General features: G+C 45.5%; 1 protein-coding gene across 1 annotated transcript in view; it reads left to right on the forward strand.

Moving 5' to 3' along the window:
* The first annotated feature begins 100 nt into the window (after positions 1 to 100).
* Positions 101 to 25,680, forward strand: part of SLC2A12 (solute carrier family 2 member 12) — a 31,819-nt gene continuing 6,239 nt past the window's right edge. The window contains exons 1-6 of the mRNA XM_078604294.1: positions 101 to 565; positions 17,226 to 17,907; positions 19,609 to 19,663; positions 21,244 to 21,592; positions 22,526 to 22,651; positions 25,030 to 25,152. Coding sequence (XP_078460420.1) covers positions 523 to 565; positions 17,226 to 17,907; positions 19,609 to 19,663; positions 21,244 to 21,592; positions 22,526 to 22,651; positions 25,030 to 25,152 — 1,378 coding nt within the window. The 5' untranslated portion in view covers positions 101 to 522. The remainder of the gene's footprint in view (positions 566 to 17,225; positions 17,908 to 19,608; positions 19,664 to 21,243; positions 21,593 to 22,525; positions 22,652 to 25,029; positions 25,153 to 25,680) is intronic.

The raw sequence follows: 25,680 nt of genomic DNA on the forward strand, positions 1-25,680 counted from the left end.
TGAACGCGTCGTCGATGGGGGGGGGATGGGGCTAATTTATGCACTGTACGAAATATAAACGGGTGGCCGGAACCAAAAAACTAGAGAGGCGGTAGCCGGAACAAAAAAAGACAATTAAAGGGCACTGACCGACCGCTAGGGGCTCGCTGAAGCGGCGTGAACAAAAAAATATAACTTTTGTATTTTTTATTTTAAAACGAAAGTTACGAGGAATTTTTAACGACGCGTTTCTAGAGCGAGCGGGGCAATTCTCAACAAGTGACGTTGTCCCCAAGTTGACCACGCGTTTATTTATTTATTTTTTACTTAAATCGGCGGCAGCGGCCTCCAGCGGGCGGAGCGAGTGCCTTTTTGGTGAGGGCACGGCTCATGGGCTAATTATTAACTAATTACGAGCAGAAAAAGGTGGGGTGGAGAGGGGGGCGTTCGCCGTTCATGCATGACTTCATCGTGTTTGTTGTTTGTGTTTAACTTTGGGTGGGAGGGGAGGAGAGCTGTGAAGGCGACGGCTCGTCAGCACGGATGATGGAGCCACTTCAGATACTGGAGTCAGACTCGCACGGAGGTGAGAACGCGCATCCACTTCGGTCTCCCTCGGAGTGAGTTTGTCTGTCTGTCTGCCTGCGTGTGTGCGTGTGTGCTTAGTCGTGTAGCGAGTACGCTGCTGCTACTGGGGCAATCGGAGGCAGTCGTCCTCCAGCAACAACGTAGGGCAGAGGAACGACGCTCACAACAACGAGCGGATAAAATGGCCAACGTTGGCATCTACCGGTCATCTCGGTCAATCCGTGGCACCTGCTGGGTCTGTCCTGAGACTTCCTGCACCTAGCCTGGCACAGTAGGGGGTGCAGCTGGTGGTGCATCTACCGGTCATCTCAGTCAGCCGACCTATGGTAACCTGCTGGGTCTATCCCGAGACGACCTGCACCTAGCCTGGCACAGTAGGGGGGTACAGCTGGTGGTGCATCTACCGGTCATCTCAGTCAACCCGTGGCACCTGCTGGGTCTGTCCCGAGACCTCCTGCACCTAGCCTGGCACAGTAGGGGGTACACCTGGTGGTGCATCTACCGGTCATCTCAGTCAGGCAACCCGTGGCACCTGCTGGGTCTGTCCAGAGACCTCCTGTACCTAGCCTGGCACAGGGGGGTACAGCTGGTGGTGCATCTACCGGTCATCTCAGTCAGCCAACCCGTGGCACCTGCTGGGTCTGTCCCGATACCTCCTGCACATAGCCTGGCACAGTAGGGGGTACAGCTGGTGGTGTATCTCCTGGTCATCTTAGTCAGCTGAACCATGGCACCTGCTGGGTCTGTCCCGAGACCTCCTGCACCTAGCCTGGCACAGTAGGGGGTACAGCTGGTGGTGCATCTACCGGTCATCTCAGTCAGCCGACCCATGGCACCTGCTGGGTCTGTCCAGAGACCTCCTGCACCTAGCCTGGCACAGTAGGGGGTACAGCTGGTGGTGCATCTACCGGTCATCTCAGTCATTGGCATTGGTAGCGAGGTTGATAGTCTATGGTCTGTGATTATCTCCATCTGTGCGTAAGTCTGCGTGTGTCTGCTGCTGCTGCTGTGCTTGGCCCTGGAGAGGTGAGGGTCAAATCGTCAGTGAGTGAGTGTCTGTGTCTTGACGTTTTTCTCGTTTAACCAGGTGAGATGTCACAACACTGGGACATTTTAAATGGGCAAGAGTCTATATGTTTGCCTTTTGTGTGTGCGCGCTGTCGTGTAGAAAGTGCACCTAGCCTGGCACAACTGCGCTACGAACCCGGCGACCGCGGTCAACATTGGTGACTGACATCTGAACCGGTCGTGGGCCTCCCCTAGGTCGATTCAGCCTTAACATTATCTGGTGCGGTGTAGAAACATCAGTAGTGGGGAGACAAAGGCGGTCGGGCGTGGTACTAGCCACCCACCCCCGCGTGTGCCGTGCCGGCCTTTAACAGGGCCGTCCATAAATGACGTCACGCACCTAGGGGGGGGGGGTCAGACATTTGTGACGATGTGTGACGAGGGGGGGGGGTGAGAAATGTGACGTCACATAAAAATGCGCAACTTTAAATAAATATAGACAACACGTTCTACTTAATTAATTAGACTTTTTAATAAATGTTTTCTCCTACATCAGAGTGCAGCGCCACATTAAATACGCACTACAATGACAATAGTTTAAAGCGATTTGAAGCATGTTTTATTTTTTTGGTAGGGGGGGGCAGAGCTTTTAGACGTCATATTTGAGGGGGGGTCTGACTTTTTGTGATGCCGTGTCAAAAATCGTCCAAAATCGCGTGACGTCATTTATGGACGGCCCCTAAGTACAGTACTCCAGTATTTGCTAACTCCACTTCCCCGTACAATCTGTTCAGGCTATACGGGGGGCATCTTTGTCTTTTCTTCACAGCATATGTAGAGTATTTCCCAAACCCACAGAATTCGATCCCGCCAGCCCCGGAAAGTATCAGTGGCAAGTGGCATCTAAACAAGTTCATGGGTCTCTCCTTGGTCAACGTATTGACTACTATATTTACCCAAGAATGTCAGTGTGTAACGCTCACCAATCTTACATTAACATGCTAATTTTTTAACTGGCAGCCCTTTAATTGGTGGAAAACCCACCACCATCGCGGTCGCTGCCCACCACTCACATTAATATTAGCTGCCCTGCCCATGCTGCTGTAATATGGGCTACCCCCATTTAAAACCTTTATAAACAGTTTGCCTTAAGAAGTTAACCCCCTTTTCCTGATGACGCCGGGTCCAAGCAAGAACATCTGCTGGACTAATCTTAATTTTGGAGCTTTCGTGACTGCAGGAATTATTCTTTGGTTCTTTCGGTAAAGTCACGTATAAAGATAAAAGAATAAATTAAATAATAGCATACTACGACGTTTGTGTTGCAATCGAAACGTCGTAGTATGCTATTATTTAATTTATTAGTTTATCTTTATACGTGACTTTACCGAAAGAACCAAAGAAGAAGAATGGGTGGTGGTCACGGGTTTCTGAAGAGATGGAGTCTGCCTCAGTAGCCCGTGATCACAAATCACTCTTTAACTCCTTCAACAAAGTATCTTCCAGCACCACACCTATGACATCGCCGCCACTTAGTGGCGAATGACGGTTGTTGTTGTTGGCTTCTTTGTACATCAATACATTATTACGTTCTTTACATTTTATTTTATTTTACCAGGTAAGGCCAACTGAGCTATATAGTGCTTTTTCAAAAGCGACCTATCCACAAATGATAGCGCAATGAAGTGGCTTATCACGTGGGATTTTATAGCCGCCAAATAAAATAAAATAATTTTTTACAAAGGTTGAGGGAAAAAACCGGAGGACCCAGAGAAAAATCCACGCGGCCACAGGGAGAGAGACACGCAAACTCCAACTATACAGCAGGCATCAGATTCGGGATCAAACTGACTATCTCCTGCATCCAGGCGAGGTAGTTACCATCTCGCCACCGTGACTCGGCTATTGGTCTCATGAGAGAACTGTTTCAGATCCCTCTCAGAGCAGTGTGATTCTTGGTGTTCGAAAACACCCCCAATATCTTATCTAGATTCATACAGCAATTATTGGAATGTAATTCTCCCTATTTTTTTAATATTATATTTGCTGATAAGAGGAGTTCATCGACAAGCCCATCCTATTCGTATTTACTTGCTTTTCTTTCACGGATGAGTGGATTAGTTTTGCAGGCAGTCCCACGAAGAATATGATTGTTAAGTTTTGACCCCTACACCATTGCGGATGGGAGGAGTTCCACTCTTGATGATGAGTCTCTGCCCTTATCTATGTTTGTCTCTATATCTTTATCTTCATGCATGTTATGGCCTTCTGTCATCGTGAACATGTCCCCTGACCCCGTGACTATGATTTGTAATCATCTCGTTTTTCTATAAAGTTTACTGACAATAATTTGAAATAATGTAACATCACACATTTCAAATGGTTGCTGCTCTGATGTAATGGTTAGCCTACTGGATTTGCAATCCCAAGGGTCATCGGTTCAATCTCCCACATCAGCAGTTGAAACAATGGACAAGTTTCTTGAATCCCTTCCACCTCGTCTATGCACCTGGCAGTATCAACGGAGATAACCACAGATGGTCGATCAGAAGGCAGGTCACGCGTGGTGTGAAAATAACGTGGATACTTACACCGATATGAAAAAAATATTTGGCTAGTGGAGAAGAGTAGACCACAATACCCTCCACATGGGCTCCCACTAGTGGAGGAACTTCCATCAGCAGTGACAGAGAGACATTTCAGGGCAGCACCTTTACATAACCTATACAGTAACTTAAATGTTCACACATGCAAGATTAAGACGTTAAACTAATCTTTAATATCACGGCGTAAAGATCATTATATTTTTTACTAGATTAATGTTTAAAAAAATACCCGCATTAGCATCATAAGCCACTTGCTGAACCTTAGCTATTTTCTTTCATTCACTTGGAATCCAATGAATATGCGTTTTGTGCCAACTTCCAGGTATTCTCGAAGCAAAACGTGCCACCTCGGCTGTGATTACTGTAAGCGGAATAATCCGATTAGGAGTGCTACAGCACTGTGCTCGCAGCTTCACCACCACGGTATTGCAGTGTCTGTAACATTCGCCTTTCTTGCCAATATCAAAGTGTAAGAATAGGTTTTTCCCTTTATGGCAATAACACGGGTGTTAAAATGTTCAAACACCAAACAGAAGCCTTTTGCAAGGAAGCATGCCTGCATTAACCACATGTGTTTTTGTTTGCATGCTCACCACAAGTATGTGTGGTTGATGCAGACATGATTCCTTGAAAGAGGTTTTTGTTTGGCGTTTGAACATCCAAACACCTGTATTATTGCCAGAAAAGTTCAAACCTATTCTAATACTGGAACATTTGAGTTCGTGACAACTTGGGACGCAATACGCTGTCGAATCTGCCAACACAAATGCGACTCGCTGAATGATGCGAGTCAATATAATTACTTGGCACCTGTTATTTCGAGTTTAATTCTGATGATATTCCCCTACATTTAATTGGATTTATCCTTTCGGTGTGCCTTCAAAATAGTATACCGTGTCACACTTTTTGGCGGGATGGGGGTACCCTAACAAAGTAAGAAAAAAACAAAGTGGAATATTAGCATTTCAAGCTCTAATTTTTTTAAATATGCAAAAGAATGCTGACGTGTTACTCGCTGTGCCCCCTCCACGCTGCATAGCAACGTGGAGTCCCAGTTTGTTGCTGTCTTGTATATGAACTTCCGTATGTATGTTGAACTTCTTTCGCTCCGTATGTGGCTAACTGTGCAAACCGGAGGTGCTTTGGGTTTGCGAGTTGCACAATTTTTCTGGTGTTTTTATTACCCTTTTTTTATTAAGTATATCAAGAGTATTTTACATATTTTTTAAACTACATAATTAACGTTCAAACTTGATTTGGAGCTTTCGTAACTGCAGGAATTACTCTTGTGTGTGTCTCTCTCATGTGTGTGTCTCTCTATGTGTGTGTGTCTCTGTGTTATCTCTCTCTGCTTATGTGTCTGTATATGTGTCTCCGTGTCTGTGTTTTGTCTCTCTCTTAAATTTAGCAATCTTTGGAAGAATGTAATCAACCAGGTAGGGTGTTGACTGTTGTGTTAGCCGACTCTCTGTGTTGTATTGCATTATATTTCTAATTTTACTAGGTTTGTTTTTTCTTTCATTTGTACCTGATGACGATTGCTTGTGTTGCAATCGAAACGTCGTATGCTATTATTTAATTTATATTTTCTTTCTACTTAACTTTACCAAAAGAACCAAAGATGAATTAACGTTATATGCTATCGATGGGAAAAATATAGTCTTCATTTATTGACCATAATGTTTTTTAATTAAAACATATATCGAGACAAGACACCTCTGCATTAATACAGTATTTTGAGAATACACTTAAGGGTGCAATGATGCTTCCAATCATACATTAATATTGATTCTCAAGCTCACGACACAAGCATCGAATTAAATGGTGGTTGCTCTCAGCGACATAGTATAGACAGTAAAACTACAAGCACTGCTCACGTTGGCTTGGCTACTGTTGTATCCTAAGCCTTCTTCCAAACTTGATATTTTTATATATTATCTTTTTACTTGATATATAATGAATGAAAACACCCCAAAAGCAGCAAACTGCAAAACACCAGGTGTTGTTAAGTGATGAACTGGAGGAGGGCTAGGATGACAGAATTTGCAACCTTGCTTCAAGGAAGGAGGGGGCCTGATGAACGGGCATATGTCACCCGTGCAGGCGGCAGAGACAGTGGGAGAGTCAGCCAGACATAATTAAGGCAAAAAGCCAACCATCCTGCATGGTTTTAAGGAATTAAATTATTAAATCCAGGGTGAGTGGTCAAATGAAGTGGGTCAGCAACGCTGTGTGCACAGGGGAGGGAGCTGATTAACAACCCTGCCCGGCTGAACCGTGAGGGGGCCTTTGACCTGAAATTAAGAATAACACTCCCAGAGCAGAAGGTTGGATGACCACAGTGAGACGAATAAGAGCGTTGTATATCAAGGATGCAGACTCAGCTGAATAACAAGGCTGCGGAGGTCACCAAAAGTTCGTGTTCGCCTAGTTAAGTCGAAAAGCTCAATTATTCTGTATTGCTATTAAAGCAACGTTAAAATCAGAATTTAACAACAGGGTAGGCTAAAGTTATTGATATTCACACCCACTCCAATTAAACCAGGCCACAAGTTACGCCTACTGAACCATCACCATCATTAAGTCAATATGAAATGTTATTTCCATACTTTAATATACAACTCGACCCGAAGCATATGACAATCAGAACCTTCCTAAGTCAAAATTGAATCGCACCCAGATAGGAGCGAATAGTCGATATAAGGTTGAAGAGGGAAGGAAATTAAGAGCACGGCGAACTGCAAACGTAAGCAAAAAGCCGGGAACAACACACCAAGCCAACAACAGCGAGTCGGGCTCCGACAGGCCATAAAGTAGGAATGATAACTCCCGGGGTCAGGGGACATCAGAAAAAGCAAGCAGACAAAAACCAGAACTGACTCCAAGGTACAACCGCCCTCACCTACAAGGAGTGACGGAAATTAATGAGGCCTTGAGTTAACGGCGTCAGCTGGACAGCAACAACAACCGGCGAGCAGAGACAGAGTGAGGCAAAAACCTGCGAGGCTATGAAATGCAACTTCATGTCAGTGAAGCCTGACCAACAAGTTAAGTTAATGACATCACAATACATAATATCGTACATAACATCAATGTTAACGCTATTCACCGTCAACTATATTCCGCTTATATAACCATGCAGACACCAAGGAATACGAATTCCTAGGATCAAGAAACTTACCCCTTAACCTAAGATATCGGAAATAAATTAATAATAACAAGCCTATGCATGAAAGACAAAAGTAAAACTTATGAAAAGCCAGGATAGCGGGATAAATCACCACTAGGTCGAAATAAAATACATAATAAAAGAGCGATGTTAAACCCAGGGTCGGAGAGAAAGGGAGATCCCGGCCGTCTTTGTATCCCCGCAGCGCGGGATGGGAGTGTGTATGTGCTCGGGGAGGCACCTCCACTTGAGTCAAGCACCACGATGGGAAACGACACACCTGAGGTTACATACAGAATCATAACTGGGAAATGGTAAGGGACAAATGTTAATTTAAAACTTTTTAACCATGTCTTTGTGTGCTGTGAGGATCGGAGGGAGTGTGCCCCTCCCTCCAGGTCGTGCAACACGAACAGAGGTGCCTATGAGACGATTTGTAACGTCTGTGTTTTGGTTCATGAAGGAGGCCAGACAGAGAGACGACTTCGAGGCAATTTGTAACATCTGATTGTTTGCTCATGGATTTTATGGAGGGAGTATGACAACGGAAGATGCCGTGGGTGATGCACACAAGCACACGGACGTACGGACACACACATGAACACACCTACACACGGACAGATCCTGACACAGTAAATCAAAAGAAAACCCCGCCTTGTGGGCAGGACCCAAAGGGATTTTTCGGCATAAAAGAAAGGACTCTGAGCATTGGAAACCAGTTCGACCAGGAGTCAACTCATCACGAGTTCGACCAGTGGGTCGGCTCCGGAGCGAGCTCGACCGAGCGGGTCGGCTCGACTCATCTTCAGCTCGACCGAGCGGGTCGACTCAAGGGCGAGCTGCGACTAACGGGTCGGCTCGACTCTTCAGCTTCTGGGACTCAGCCGAGTTCAGACGGCTCTCGGGGCTCGACTCAAGCGGCTCCCCATCTCCTCTGCAGGCGGGCAAGACCCGCTTGACAGCTCAACTCGGCCGCGACAGCCAACCTCTGCCGAGTCGGCGGTTTCCCTGCTGCCGCGAGAATCGCGGTTTGGCGACGACGCTGCGAGCGAGCTGCGGGCGCCACCTACCGACCGGGTTCCGAACTACGACAGCGTATCAACAGGCATCCAACCAATTCCCCACGGCGACAGAGGAGCGACTAATACGTATGACGCGCACCGCCCCCTCACCACACGACCCCCAGGCATCTGTTTGACATAAAGAACCGACTCCGAACACTGACTATTGAAGACAACTCTTACCACTCAAACCCACTCGAACCCATAAGCCATCCGTGGCTGTGAAGAAAAACTCGAGACCGAGTGATGGCCATCCGTCATTTGTAAGAGTATTATCTTTAATATTTAGTGGACTGTACTCTTAATCGCATAAATTCCCAACAGATCCATCAATACGAATTGATTCTTGGCACCTCCTTCCGCCGAGCCACTCTGTTGTCAGATAACCTGCGATGTATCTGTTGAGATTGGTGCCTTTAAGAATCATAACTGTTTTGATTGTGTTTTATCGCCGTATAATCTTTCAAGTATAATCATTCATTAACGTTAAGGTTTTCTTAGCATAGTATTTGCATGTTTTAACGACTCTCTCTCACTAACAACCATCGCGTTACGCGGGATCCATGTGCCGTTGTCAAGTGAAATCAGACAATCATTGATGATACTGTATTGATGCCGTGTTGACGTTCCGGGATTGAGAGTTCGCATACTATATCATAGTTGAGGTTGAATTAGTAATAAATTGATTAATACAGAAGTGGTTGTGTGATTCTTTCCTGAACTATGCATAAGATCTGCTTCTGCGTTGAGATCTGAACTTGGTGACCTTAATAAACACACTAACACATACTCAGTAAATGTTAAAGCGATAACGGGGCGAACCGGGGACCTAAATAAGCGAGAATGAGACGAACCTAGACAACGAGGCCGAGTTAATCTAAGTTAATCTTGTATACTTACACCACACCTGCATAACTGCATACGATTAATTGCCTTATTCCGATCGATAACCCACCCTCGTCACCGAGGCGGAGTCTGGTTATCATAACGACTTGCATTATCATAATTACCCCCACTCGCATAATTACTACAATTACCTCTCGAATTGGCATAATTAAATGTGCGTAACTACATGATTAACATATTTCCGGATAATTACACATTTGGCCAAATTTCATTTGATTATTATTATTTTCACTGAATATTCATAACCCACACATACAACATAATAATTTCACCCACGCACGCATACAACACATCAAAATTTTCACACCCAACATATACAACATAATGGGGGCGTCGCCCGGGATTTCTCGCAGACAGTTTATGCATGAATTCAGGAACGAATCACTGTTGTGTTAATCAAAGAGTTGTGAACTGACGTTGCTTTGTGATTGTAAACGGGCGTAAAACAAAACAAAACGCGCTCTGAAGGGAATACCAGAGTAGCAGAGTATAACAAAGACAGCTGGGCTGAAATTATTTGCTCGAGTTGAACTGACGCATCCTGTGATACAATTGTGTATAAGTACTCTGAAAAGGAATGTCAAAGTAACTCCTGCCACTTGAGATGATAGGATTAAGAATAATGTTTGAATGGGTGACGGGGTACGGGGAGCTCGTATTAAAACGTACCGACCAATCTGTTACAAAGCAGTACAGTCAGAGAGACATATGGGGAGGGAGCTGTATCGATAACACGAACACACCTCGGGGGAAACTAATTGACTGGATAAAATGTAACAGAGGCGAACACGATGCAAAAACTACAGGAAAGGCAGGACAGGACTCATTCCTCCTCACACAGGCATACAGACAGGGATGGTGGAATAAAGGGAAATTTGGAAAGGAAACGGGAGATAAATCGTCTCTAATAAACGAGGAAAAATGTCCTCACACCATTGTAAGGGAGGAGAAATCAGGGCTCGCGACACCAGCGGAGCTCACAGACGTGGATCCACAGAATAAATGTGGAAGTAACATTAAATCACACTCATTCGAGAGAAGGGAGGGAGAGATACATATGCAAACAAAAACATGTGAGATTGACAACTTCACAGATAGAGGGAAGCAAAATGTTAAAGTAAAGTTGACAGGACGTGTTCCGCTAAGGGCAGAGGAAGAAACTGAAGGGAAATGGCAACACTAGCGACACGGCACTGGGCACGCACACAGAAAATGCACACCGCTTAATCACGCCCCACGCAGAACATATAAAAGTGACAGATTGCCTGATGATAACTTGTTTGATGATGACGCTGACGGCGATCAACTTTCGGAATACCTATTCACCAGTAAAACCCTTAAATTGATGGACAAGGCTCTAGTCAGAATTCCCGATTTTGACCCCCACAATAAGACTATGGATATCCACACACATATCGCGACAGTGGAAGAGGAGGCAATGATTAGAGGGTTGATGAGACGGGATGAAAAAGCGAGTTTGTTGAAACGAAGCTTAAATAAAGATTCTATTACATGGGTAAAGTCACTACCACACAAGGTTAGAAATGATTTTAAACAACTGAGCCTGGCAGTGATTCGGAAGTTTGGAGAATATTCGACACTCACTGAGGGGTTTTATGCTGTAAAATCGATGACCCAGGGCATGGACCAAGATCCACGTGACTACCTCGTGCAATTTAAAAGAGCGTATTACCCAGGCGATGTGAATCAATACCACGAAGGAGATAAAATGTTCAAAATTATGTTTTTTGAATCCTTGAGCCCAGAGATTACCGAAAGGGTGAGAATGGTTTTGAATCCAGAAACCGCATCCTTACGCCGCATAGAGAGCAAGGCGTACATGGCATGGTTATACAGAGCTAAGAATCATAATTCGGATCCAGAACACAGGGAGAGGGATAAGGAACCCAGCCTCTCAGAGAGGAATAAAAATCACCGAGCAGTCCCACAATGCAGGACGGAGCAAACACGCACGCACACATGGCAAAATAACCCAGGGAGAGGTTGGCACGAGGATGAGAGCGGCACAAAGCCGGACATTCAGAGGAATCGCAGGAGGGGGAGGTTCGGAACAGAACCATACCAACACCCCATGCCACGACACACACGAGGCCAAAATTACGCACAGAGATGGCAAGATAACCACCTAGCGGGAAGGTGTTACACAGACCGCGGAGGTATGGATGCGAACATTCAGAGTAATCGCAGGATGGGAGGTCAAACACAATCGATCCAATTCCGACCAATTCCTCCACCGGCTATACCAGGAGGGAATAGAGGAATAACACAGAATGCGGTCCAAAGACTTGATGAACTACCCACAGTGAGCGCGAGCGAGCGGCCAACACGCGTCCCACCCGCCGAGGTATTAAACCCGGAGCTCAAAGGGGAATACAGGCAGGCTGCAAGTGACCGGGCGGGCAGAAACGTGGACAGTACTCCCGTAAATGACGCGCGGATCGAATACAAGGACAGGGTTGCATTGAAGCGTGATCGGACAGTACAAAAACCGACAGCAGGGACACGCCCTGAGGAGCGCAGGCATGAGCCTTTGAATGGAAAATATCCAAGGGAAACCAAAATTTATGTGGATCGGAGTGCTAAAATGGAGACGAATGTCCATGACGTATCGGGAATGGTGTTGGAATCCAACACACTCGTAAAAACAAAGAGGGCAACATTACGAGGAACAGAATTAAATCGACACACTGACTCGGCAAATGTGCATGTAATCGCAGAGAGAGCGAATGCCAGTGAGGACGGAGTACAGAAGTTGGTTGTGTGCGCGAATTCTGATTATGTGCAGCACAATCTTACACCCCACACTCCCACGACGCGAGAGAGTGAGAGGGGAAATTACAAAAACGAACCGGAAAACCGTGATCGAATGATCAAAGTGATAAGTGGTAAACCAGACACTCAGAACTTGGTAAAAAGATTGCAAGGATGTAACAGGAGGGAATTAACGCAAAAATGCGTTCGAAACCGCTACCTATCGTTTCCCAGGATTTAACAAAAACAAGGAAAATTAATATCCGTCGGAGTTATGAGGGATGAGAACCATGTAACTGGTGATATCGATGCTAAAGTTGGGTTTTATTTCTTTTGCTTATTCCAAATGTAACCTTGTTAAGATTGTGATACATGCGCGCGCTTTGGAAGGAATGCGTTATGGATTAGTACCGATGTTTAACGTGGTGTTTTATTTTTTTTGCTTATTTCAAAAGTGACCATGTTACGATTGTGATACCTATGTGCGCGTCGTAAGAATAACCGCCGAGAGTGAGGGCGGCCTATAGATGCATAACACAAAAAAGGGGCATTTACTTGGTTTGAAAATTCGCCAGTGGCCAAATCGACCCCTGATAATTTTCAAACGGCCGGATTGTTGTGACTATTTTTTTAATTAAGAACAATTCAAAAAAAAATATAATAATTTTTTTAAATTTATATATATACCTTTTTTAATTAATTAATGAAAACAACTCACTTCTCCTCACAAGAACACCAGGAATCCATGAAACATGGAGGGCGGTTAAAGTGTTGAGAGTTCAGTCACAAAGAGGTCATGGACATCCAAATGGACAAAAGATGTATGGACTAGCCTCCCAAGACATCTAGAGATACAGATAAGGGCAGAATAATAACGGTTGAAACTTCGCGTTTCTTAACGTTTTCCGTACCGAAAAGTAGAAACTTAACAAAGATAATTAACCAACAAACAATACTTTTTATTATTATATGTTTCCTACCTATACGACCTTCCAAAAAAAAAAAAAAATAAAAACTAAAGGGTACGAATTCCAGAAAGCTTAAGTGCATAGTACACTTAACCTTAGGACATAAAAAAAATTAACTCAGAATAAAACACCAATCTCTGGGGAACTAAACTAATGGGCATATCACACTACGATAATGTGTAACATGTTTTCCAGGGAATGGCAGCCCTCCTGCTCACGCTCCTGCTAACGTACCTTGCCAAGCTAGATAGAGCCAAGGCCTGATGATGCCACCCAAGAATAACCGTAAAAACTATATTTTTAACGATATCTCCTATAACACGTAGTCAATAGAATAATTTCTCCCTCCCTTATCGTGTTACCTTCCTTTAGAATTTTTTTTTTCCTCCTCTCTCTTGTCACATATAACCATGTTAAGTTGTGACACGTACGCGCGCGTTGTAAGGAAATAGCAGCAAAACTTGAGGACAATCGATGGTTCATGATGGAAGAAGGGTATACATTTTTTTTTTTAAAAATAACCCGTGGCCATTTGACCACTGGCCATTTTTAAAAGGGCGGAATGTTGTATCCTAAGCCTTCTTCCAAACTTGATATTTTTATATATTATCTTTTTACTTGATATATAATGAATGAAAACACCCCAAAAGCAGCAAACTGCAAAACACCAGGTGTTGTTAAGTGATGAACTGGAGGAGGGCTAGGATGACAGAATTTGCAACCTTGCTTCAAGGAAGGAGGGGGCCTGATGAACGGGCATATGTCACCCGTGCAGGCGGCAGAGACAGTGGGAGAGTCAGCCAGACATAATTAAGGCAAAAAGCCAACCATCCTGCATGGTTTTAAGGAATTAAATTATTAAATCCAGGGTGAGTGGTCAAATGAAGTGGGTCAGCAACGCTGTGTGCACAGGGGAGGGAGCTGATTAACAACCCTGCCCGGCTGAACCGTGAGGGGGCCTTTGACCTGAAATTAAGAATAACACTCCCAGAGCAGAAGGTTGGATGACCACAGTGAGACGAATAAGAGCGTTGTATATCAAGGATGCAGACTCAGCTGAATAACAAGGCTGCGGAGGTCACCAAAAGTTCGTGTTCGCCTAGTTAAGTCGAAAAGCTCAATTATTCTGTATTGCTATTAAAGCAACGTTAAAATCAGAATTTAACAACAGGGTAGGCTAAAGTTATTGATATTCACACCCACTCCAATTAAACCAGGCCACAAGTTACGCCTACTGAACCATCACCATCATTAAGTCAATATGAAATGTTATTTCCATACTTTAATATACAACTCGACCCGAAGCATATGACAATCAGAACCTTCCTAAGTCAAAATTGAATCGCACCCAGATAGGAGCGAATAGTCGATATAAGGTTGAAGAGGGAAGGAAATTAAGAGCACGGCGAACTGCAAACGTAAGCAAAAAGCCGGGAACAACACACCAAGCCAACAACAGCGAGTCGGGCTCCGACAGGCCATAAAGTAGGAATGATAACTCCCGGGGTCAGGGGACATCAGAAAAAGCAAGCAGACAAAAACCAGAACTGACTCCAAGGTACAACCGCCCTCACCTACAAGGAGTGACGGAAATTAATGAGGCCTTGAGTTAACGGCGTCAGCTGGACAGCAACAACAACCGGCGAGCAGAGACAGAGTGAGGCAAAAACCTGCGAGGCTATGAAATGCAACTTCATGTCAGTGAAGCCTGACCAACAAGTTAAGTTAATGACATCACAATACATAATATCGTACATAACATCAATGTTAACGCTATTCACCGTCAACTATATTCCGCTTATATAACCATGCAGACACCAAGGAATACGAATTCCTAGGATCAAGAAACTTACCCCTTAACCTAAGATATCGGAAATAAATTAATAATAACAAGCCTATGCATGAAAGACAAAAGTAAAACTTATGAAAAGCCAGGATAGCGGGATAAATCACCACTAGGTCGAAATAAAATACATAATAAAAGAGCGATGTTAAACCCAGGGTCGGAGAGAAAGGGAGATCCCGGCCGTCTTTGTATCCCCGCAGCGCGGGATGGGAGTGTGTATGTGCTCGGGGAGGCACCTCCACTTGAGTCAAGCACCACGATGGGAAACGACACACCTGAGGTTACATACAGAATCATAACTGGGAAATGGTAAGGGACAAATGTTAATTTAAAACTTTTTAACCATGTCTTTGTGTGCTGTGAGGATCGGAGGGAGTGTGCCCCTCCCTCCAGGTCGTGCAACACGAACAGAGGTGCCTATGAGACGATTTGTAACGTCTGTGTTTTGGTTCATGAAGGAGGCCAGACAGAGAGACGACTTCGAGGCAATTTGTAACATCTGATTGTTTGCTCATGGATTTTATGGAGGGAGTATGACAACGGAAGATGCCGTGGGTGATGCACACAAGCACACGGACGTACGGACACACACATGAACACACCTACACACGGACAGATCCTGACACAGTAAATCAAAAGAAAACCCCGCCTTGTGGGCAGGACCCAAAGGGATTTTTCGGCATAAAAGAAAGGACTCTGAGCATTGGAAACCAGTTCGACCAGGAGTCAACTCATCACGAGTTCGACCAGTGGGTCGGCTCCGGAGCGAGCTCGACCGAGCGGGTCGGCTCGACTCATCTTCAGCTCGACCGAGCGGGTCGACTCAAGGGCGAGCTGCGACTAACGGGTCGGCTCGACTCTTCAGCTTCTGGGACTCAGCCGAGTTCAGACGGCTCTCGGGGCTCGACTCAAGCGGCTCCCCATCTCCTCTGCAGGCGGGCAAGACCCGCTTGACAGCTCAACTCGGCCGCGACAGCCAACCTCTGCCGAGTCGGCGGTTTCCCTGCTGCCGCGAGAATCGCGGTTTGGCGACGACGCTGCGAGCGAGCTGCGGGCGCCACCTACCGACCGGGTTCCGAACTACGACAGCGTATCAACAGGCATCCAACCAATTCCCCACGGCGACAGAGGAGCGACTAATACGTATGACGCGCACCGCCCCCTCACCACACGACCCCCAGGCATCTGTTTGACATAAAGAACCGACTCCGAACACTGACTATTGAAGACAACTCTTACCACTCAAACCCACTCGAACCCATAAGCCATCCGTGGCTGTGAAGAAAAACTCGAGACCGAGTGATGGCCATCCGTCATTTGTAAGAGTATTATCTTTAATATTTAGTGGACTGTACTCTTAATCGCATAAATTCCCAACAGATCCATCAATACGAATTGATTCTTGGCACCTCCTTCCGCCGAGCCACTCTGTTGTCAGATAACCTGCGATGTATCTGTTGAGATTGGTGCCTTTAAGAATCATAACTGTTTTGATTGTGTTTTATCGCCGTATAATCTTTCAAGTATAATCATTCATTAACGTTAAGGTTTTCTTAGCATAGTATTTGCATGTTTTAACGACTCTCTCTCACTAACAACCATCGCGTTACGCGGGATCCATGTGCCGTTGTCAAGTGAAATCAGACAATCATTGATGATACTGTATTGATGCCGTGTTGACGTTCCGGGATTGAGAGTTCGCATACTATATCATAGTTGAGGTTGAATTAGTAATAAATTGATTAATACAGAAGTGGTTGTGTGATTCTTTCCTGAACTATGCATAAGATCTGCTTCTGCGTTGAGATCTGAACTTGGTGACCTTAATAAACACACTAACACATACTCAGTAAATGTTAAAGCGATAACGGGGCGAACCGGGGACCTAAATAAGCGAGAATGAGACGAACCTAGACAACGAGGCCGAGTTAATCTAAGTTAATCTTGTATACTTACACCACACCTGCATAACTGCATACGATTAATTGCCTTATTCCGATCGATAACCCACCCTCGTCACCGAGGCGGAGTCTGGTTATCATAACGACTTGCATTATCATAATTACCCCCACTCGCATAATTACTACAATTACCTCTCGAATTGGCATAATTAAATGTGCGTAACTACATGATTAACATATTTCCGGATAATTACACATTTGGCCAAATTTCATTTGATTATTATTATTTTCACTGAATATTCATAACCCACACATACAACATAATAATTTCACCCACGCACGCATACAACACATCAAAATTTTCACACCCAACATATACAACACTACTAACACACGCGCGCACACACTGACGTGTACGCAGGCTCGGCCGTGCTGCTGGCGGCCACATGCGCCGTGGCTGCGCTGGGCGGCCTCGCCTTCGGCTACGCTCTGGCCGTACCCTCGGGCGCACTGCCGCACCTCCGCGACCGCTTCCTGCTGAGCTCGGCACAGCAGGAGCTGGCGGTCGGCGCCGCGCTTGCGGGCGCCCTCGTCGCCTCCTTCCTGGGCGGGCCCCTCCTCGACCGGCTGGGCCGTCGCGCCGCCGTGGGGTGCAGCGGCGCCCTGCTGGTGACGGGCAGCGCCTTTCTCGCGTGCGCACCCTCGTACGCCGCTCTGCTCGGGGGCCGCGCCGTCGTGGGGGCGGCCATCGCGGCGTCCTCCGTGGCGACGTGCGTCTACGTGGCCGAGGTGGCGCACCCGCGCCGCCGCGGGGCCCTCGTGTCGGCCTACGAGCTGGGCGTGACAGGCGGGGTGCTCGCCGCGTACGCCGCCAACCTGGTGCTGGGGAGAGGCCCCGGGGAGACGGTGGGCGGCGTCGCGCCGTGGCGGTGGATGTTCGGCCTGTGCTGCGTGCCGGCCCTCGCGCAGGTGATGCTGCTCGTCGCGTGCCTTCCTGCGTCGCCGCGCTCGCTGCTGCGGTGCGGGCAGGCCGAGGCCGCGGAGAGGACCCTGCGCAGGATCCTGGGCCAGCAGGATGTCAGCGCAGACATCGACGCACTCAGGTCAAGATTTTAGCAGACATCCAAGGGCGATTTTCAGTTTTGCGTTTGAAACAGAAAGTTTTTTCCACGGTTTTATCATAAATGTGCTATCGGCATTGTGTCATGAGACTATATGTCCGCTGCGGTTCATCGCCCATTATCAGACAATGGCCCGCAGAAGAGGGCATCACAGAACCACTTCTGAGTTCCCTTCAAGTGACCAAATATCCTCACTAGGGGGAGCTATGTAATAATTGAGTACATTTGGTATTTGCGTTAGTCTTATATTGCATGGCTTACGTGAAAGCGCAATCTTTCACAGTAAGTGTGCAATAGTTTAACAGTAGGGGCGATGTTGCTTTGTGAAATCAAAATTGAGTGTTGTAAAGTAAAGAAATGTTGACCATGACACTGCCAAACAACAGCCTACTCAAATTACATCACGGAATCTTAATGTCCACTGTGAAGCAGATTGAACCTATGTTATGGTTAATATACTTGCAGTATTAACCAAGGAATGTTTCCAAATGAAGAGAAAAGTGACATTTAACATGATGGTTCATTTGTGTGCAGTCGTTTTTGGCTGCCTCCATTTGAACGGGCCCAGTGGTTGAGCTGGCACTGTTGGTGAGTTGAATAAACTGGTGGTGGATTTACATTTCTGAGGGTAAAGCTGAAATGTGTGTAATGGTACAATGGTCATTTCGCTAAGAACGTCTTATTCATCAATCCTAAAAAAGTATAATTATTTTTATATATCTGTTGCTCTACATCAACATCAGCCGTACGAAGAAGAATACAAAATGGTGTACAACACTGAGCAGGACCTGATATTGGCTGCAATATCAAAATAGCTTTGGCATTTATATTTGTCTGAAAGTTGGTAATTTTTATACATATCACAATACTTCGTCCATCAACACAGTGTCTAAAGATGCTGTACGTGGTACTTTATCAAAAGGCATGTTATAAAATGATGCAGAGGAGAAGGGATTTTATGTGTTTAGAATGGAGGGAAAGCTTAGGGATCAGATATATAAGGGAAGCAGACATCAGTGGTGTGGTGGCAGAGGTCGCAAACGGGTTTTGATTCCTTACCTGTACCCGGCCGCACCAGGGTCGCAAATGGGTACCCGTACCCGGCCGTACCCGTACCCTACCCGTACCCGGTCGGGTACGGGTAGGGTACGGGTATCGGGTACCTGATTGCGACCTCTAGGATGAAGCCATGTTGCAGGCGCGGGTGGGTTGATTCTAGGAACTTGAATTGTGAGAAGAGACAAGACGTTAGGAAATGAGTGACAAACGGTGACTCACCAGTGACTCACGGCCTACCCGTACCCGTACCCGGCCGCACCAGGGTCGCAAACGGATACCTGTACCCGGCCGGGTACGGGTAGCCGGGTATCGGGTAGGGTACGGGTATCGAGTACCCGGTTGCGACCTCTGTGTGGTGGTGAGAATAAACACCGTGGTCAGCCATAGGCCGTGAAGCGGAGATACGTCTTGAGCCTGGGGCCTAAACGGAGACTCGGGCAGCAGAAGCTCCGTACCGTCCGTAGATTTGTGCTCGTTTGAATGTTATCCCAGCTCTTACGGCAGCACAATCCTCCTCTCTTAAGATGTGATATCACAATGTTATCTTCTATAATCTACTAGATGCAGTAGATTGATGAATTCATGTACATATATTTAAAACAATGAAATGTTTCTCATCTGCAGATCATCTTTGGAGATGGAGAAGCAATATAGCGTGCTTGACCTTCTGCGGAGGAAGGTAATGAGCACAGAGGCACTGCGATTGGACGTGAATAATTTTCTAATTAAATTTGTGAGGGGGATTTCGGTGTCAGAATGAAACGACTCAAAAAGGTTATTCCAAAAAATGCAATAATATTTTTACATAAAGAAAGAATAAAATTAATCAAGGCCTCCTTTAAAATTCCCTAACCTACTACCTTGCCTGGTATGCAGGAGGTCGTGGGTTCGATCCTGACCCTGACGCTTGTATATTTGGAGTTTGTATGTTCTCCCCATGGTCGTGTGGATTCTTCTGCGAGTCATGCAGTGTTTCCCTCTACATTTAGAAACGTGCGTTTAGAGTACTTGACTGCTTTAAATTGCAACGTGATAAGCCACTTCGTTGAGCTATCATTTGTGGCCAGGTTGCTTCTGAAAAAGAGCTATATCGCTCAGTGGGCCTTGGTAAAATATTAAAACAATTCTAGCTTAAATGCACCTTCTCTGTTGCCTTTGTGGTCTGAAACTCCTCCTTACTAGGTTGCATTGGTGACTGTCATTGTCCAATTCCTGACTCTCAACTCCTCCTCTGCCCATGACTAACAACCTCGTGTAATCGCACTACCTCCCATTTCTCTGACAACTGATAATCGCCTCTTCTCCCAACCTCTTTCACCCACTCTTGAGGCGTGGTAGCGTTGAGACGCTTTTGAGATCAATTTGTATTTACGTACATGGCATTATTGAACCCTTTCCCTTCTGCAAGTTGCAAGATGACTCCTGTTCACCAGTGAATCTCGGAACGTCCAAGCGGTTAGCGTTCATATTATTTAGAGAGGCATAGCACCGTTATTTTTAAAAACATTGTTCTCACCGTAGAGAACTGTAGCAACGTGATCGCACTCTATGATAGCTGGCGCGAACCTCTGCCGCACGGCCTCCTGCATGGCCTTGTGGGGGCCTTGTGGGAGCCTCGGCACCGATAAAGTTATATTATTAAATCCTTTATATTAAGTTCACTTGCTTGCTTGCTTAGGACCGTGCAAATCTTTCGGTCGTTTTTTAACCCACTTCCCGTGATCCAATCGAGCTGACATTTTCCACACAGACTCGTGCGTGACAATTAATGTTCGTGAAAAAAAATTTCTACAATTTTACACTTTTTAGGACAAAAATATTATATTTAATTACCAATTGCTTAATGCTGCCATGCAATCATCTGACCCATAGGTGGCAGCCATCTCAAGCCAGAGGACGAGAGGACTCTAGCCGCCACGCATATAAAGGATTTATAGTGAAAAACTTTGTTTTTACGGGTTATACTTGTTTTAAATCTTGACTTAAAGCTTTCATGATCTGCAGAAAATCATATTCTTTGTGTCTTTCGGTGTTTATTCTCACCATCACACTGCTGATGTTTGTTGTTTTTTGTTATTTTCTTTCAACCGATCTAGGTGATTTTACCGAAAGACCCAAAGAATATATTATTTTAGTTTTTCTTCTGGTTCGTACGTAATCGGAACAAAATTGGAAGAAGAACGGCAAAGGTTTAAAAACAGCTGCTGCCGTTGCCCTCACGACGATCGCCGTCGTTGACCCCGATCGCCTTTTCCTCAGGACAACATGCGCACGCGCATGCTCATCGGCGGCGGACTCGTCACGTTCCAGCAGCTCACGGGCCAGCCCACCGTGCTCTTCTACGCGGCGAGCGTGTTCCGTGCGGCGGGGTACCGCGGGGAGGCCTCCGCGCTGCTCGCCTCCGTGGGCCTCGGCCTCGTCAAGGTGGCCGCCACCTCCGTGGCCGTGGCCGTGGTGGATCGCGTCGGGCGCCGCCGCTCGCTGCTCGCCGGCTCCGTCGCCATGGCCCTCTCGCTCGCGGCGGTGGCGGCCGCCACGTCCGGCCTGGGGGACGCAGCGGGCGGCAACACGAGCGCCGTCGCGTCGGGAGGGAACGACACGATGGGCGGTGAGAGCGGCGGCCTCTCTCGCTCGGCTGCCTCTCTCGCTCGGCTGCTTCTGTCCAGCGTTGAGCGAGGGCAGCGCGGCAGTCGGTTAGAGTGGTCTCTAGCGCTCTGCTCCTAAGCAGTTCATCTTGCTTTTAGTTGATTCTGATATACAGCAATACCCCGATTTACGTCTGCCCCATTTACGTTGTTTTGCAAATGAGTCGTCACTTTGTATGCATGTATGTATATTGAAGTTCTCTCGCAGCGTACGTAGCCAACGACGCTAATCGGAGGTGCGGGGGAAGGACAACAAACGTAACACTAAAAGTACTTCTAAAGATCTGAGTTTCCAATCTAGATTTAAAAGTGCAAAGTTCCGCTGGCTTTCTAATATCAGAAGGAAGAGTATTCCAGATGGCTGCAGAAGCGCACCTGAGTGTGCATGTTCTCCCCATGGTCGCATGGATTTTTCTCCGGGACCTCTGGTTTTTCCCTCCACATTTATAAACATGTGTTTTAGATTATTTAGCTGCTGTTAATTTCCACGCAATAAGCTACTTAGTTGAGCGATCATTTGTGGCCAGGTCGCTTCTGATAAAGAGCTATACAGCAGAGTGGGCCTGACCAGATGAAATGAAAATGTAGTTTTGTAAGTTTAGTAAAAAAACGTGTGTTTTCCAACCAATTGTACTTCAACTACAAGTTAAGTCCATCCTGGGTGCATTGTCTGACGCAGGGTGATACACTGCTTGCTGTGAGAGTTCCAAGTAGCGATTATTTGTGGCCAGGTCGCTTCTGAAGAAGAGCTCAGTGGGCCTCGCCTGATGAAATAAAAAGTGCATCATAAAAAAATGGATAATAAGTGGAAATACTTTCATTTTTGTATTTTTCCTTTGCTCAAAACCTTCACCACCCATCATCATCCCCTTCCTGCCACTGCGGTGCGGGAGCAGGGCCATCGTGGGCCAACTGGACGCACGTGGAGGATGGAGGTGTGAGCGTGGGCCCCACCGCCCGCTGGGCCTCGCTGCTCGCCATCCTGGCCTTCGTCGGCGCCTTCTCACTCAGCTACGGGCCTAGTGAGTCAAAGCCGCGTCGCCACACGGCAAGAAGGGAAGATGTAACCCAAAAAAAATGCGTTCGAAGTCGAGCTCCTCTTATCCGCTTTGACTTTCTTGGCGGGGTAACATTTGCGGATGAGAGGGAGTTTTCATGTTATTATCCGAGAAAATAAATCCTTTTAGTTATCAAAATTATGTTTCGATAATAGGATGAATTTACCACTTGACTTTTTTAATTTAGGAGCTTTCGTGACTGCAGGAATTATTCTTTGGTTCTTTTCGGTTAAGTCACGTCTAAAAATAAAATAATAAATTAAAATAACATATTACGACGTTTCGATTGCAACACAAGCAATCATCATCAGGTATAAAAGAAATAGCAACAAAAAATCTAACTAGAAAACTATAGACAGACATACAAGCAGACAGACATCACAACGGCACACAGAGAGAGGACACACATCGGCACAAAGAGAGGGGTTGTCTCTATGACGGTCCCTTAAATATAGAGAGGGGGGGGCGAGAACGGAGAGAGGGAGGGGGCAGAGAGAATTAGCATATCAATGAGTGTACGCCAACGTACTGCTGCTGCTGCAAGTAAGATGACAATGTGGAACGCGCACGCAAAATTGAAAACTAGGAGACAGGCACACGAAAATTAAATAACCCAGCAAAATATCGAAATGTGATGTAATACAACACAGAGAGTCGGTTAACACACAATTAACGCATAGCCTGGTTGATTACGTGTTTCAAAATTTGCTAAGTTAGAATTTTAAGTGTGAAAATTCCAAAGAGAGGACACAGGCAGAGAGAACAAATAGCCAGAAAGAAAAAGGATAAGCTTAAAACTTCCCCGTAGAAGTGGTTCAACCACTTCTACGGGGAAGTTTTAAGCTTATCCTTTTTCTTTCTGGCTATTTGTTCTCTCTGCCTGTGTCCTCTCTTTGGAATTTTCACACTTAAAATTCTAACTTAGCAAATTTTGAAACACGTAATCAACCAGGCTATGCGTTAATTGTGTGTTAACCGACTCTCTGTGTTGTATTACATCACATTTCGATATTTTGCTGGGTTATTTAATTTTCGTGTGCCTGTCTCCTAGTTTTCAATTTTGCGTGCGCGTTCCACATTGTCATCTTACTTGCAGCAGCAGCAGTACGTTGGCGTACACTCATTGATATGCTAATTCTCTCTGCCCCCTCCCTCTCTCCGTTCTCGCCCCCCCCTCTCTATATTTAAGGGACCGTCATAGAGACAACCCCTCTCTTTGTGCCGATGTGTGTCCTCTCTCTGTGTGCCGTTGTGATGTCTGTCTGCTTGTATGTCTGTCTATAGTTTTCTAGTTAGATTTTTTTGTTGCTATTTCTTTTATACCTGATGATGATTGCTTGTGTTGCAATCGAAACGTCGTAATATGTTATTTTAATTTATTATTTTATTTTTAGACGTGACTTAACCGAAAAGAACCAAAGAACACTTGACTTTTCTTAACTGCAAAAAGACGTGGCTGATATAGGATGAATTTAGCGCCAGCAGTGAGTGAGCAGTTCTGGGTGATGCCTCTTGTTCATGATTTACGACAGATAATTATATATATTATTTTATATATATTATAGATAATTATAATCAGAAGGATCATTCTGAAGATGATAGGTATTTTACAGATGAATTTATTATTAGGGTTGTGGATGTATCAGGGTCACAGATACAGTGTATATTATATTTTCTAGCCAATATACTCTCTATTGCCTAATGATAATCTGTAAAGAAGCACATCTTTTCACTACAGCTGGATCATTATCATCAGTCTAATCTTCGTACACATGAGGACAGTGTATATGTATTGGGTGAAGCACATGCCTGTAATTCAGTGACTTGAGAGGGGGCATTATAAATGTATTTGGATCATACAAGCAGCGTGAGAAGTGTGTATAAGCCACTCTAGCAAAGCGGTAGCTGACAGCTTATTTCTGAGCTTTGAGCATTCTCGTATATGTGGGTTATCAATATGGATTGATTTGTTTCCCACATACAAATAATAATGGGCCAAACATTCCAAGCAAAATCCTTCCTAACTTTAGATTTTTTTTAATGCACTAATGTGTTTCTAGGTAAATCAAGAATTCGTATAATTTAGTATGTTAAAGTTTCAATATTAGAAGCATGGTGGTCAGTCATCATTTGTACAATGACTGCTCAAAACCCCAGGGCACCCCCTGTACAGGTGTGTAAATAACATGTGCGAGTTTTGCGGGTTTGGCGAATTATATTAATAATTAAAATTAAGTGTTACTTCGAAGCACCAACTTTAAGAATCGGTGCCTCTATCATTAAAATGTTAGAGTAGCGATACAGAGTGTTGTTGTGCCAGTGTGTCCGTGTCCCCTGTGCAGTGACCTGGGTGCTGCTGAGTGAGATATTCCCAGCTGGCATCAAGGGTCGGGCCATCGCTGTGACCACCAGCCTCAACTGGGGCATCAATCTGGTGGTGTCGCTCGTTTTTCTGGATATCATCGGTGAGGCTGTCGAGCGACTATTATTAAGGCCGCGATCCAGTTGGGCAATTTTTTTGCGGAGTCGTCACCCGCAAATTGTCACCGGCAAGAGTGACCGTACCGTTTTCCAACGTGAACGATTTCGTTGCCCATATCTGGACAATGTGTTCTATAGAGTTCATCAAACACACTTAATAAAAAAGCTTCTCATTGCCAGACAGAACTCCATCATTCGACTCCATTAACCGTGACAATCTCTCATGAAGAACCAAATTATTATAGGCGTTCATAGTAAATGCGTTGCGAATGACGATAGTTGGCAATGATTGCCCTGCAGTTTCCACAAGTGTATCGTGGCCTTTTAATGATCGGAATTTGAAGTTGGCTCCATGACACTTAACTACGTTCCACTCTTGGGCTAAAATGTCAACACTGTCTGCCTCTTTCAGAAACATTTCCTTTTTGTCTACATCTCGGTGTTTATATTTACTCACTCCCATTATTCATCTGCTTCCAAATCCAACTCTGTATCGTAGCACAAGAACAAGT

The sequence above is a fragment of the Lampetra planeri genome, chromosome 22 (assembly GCF_965212315.1).
Source record: "Lampetra planeri chromosome 22, kcLamPlan1.2.h2, whole genome shotgun sequence".
NCBI classification, from domain to species: Eukaryota; Metazoa; Chordata; class Hyperoartia; order Petromyzontiformes; family Petromyzontidae; genus Lampetra; species Lampetra planeri.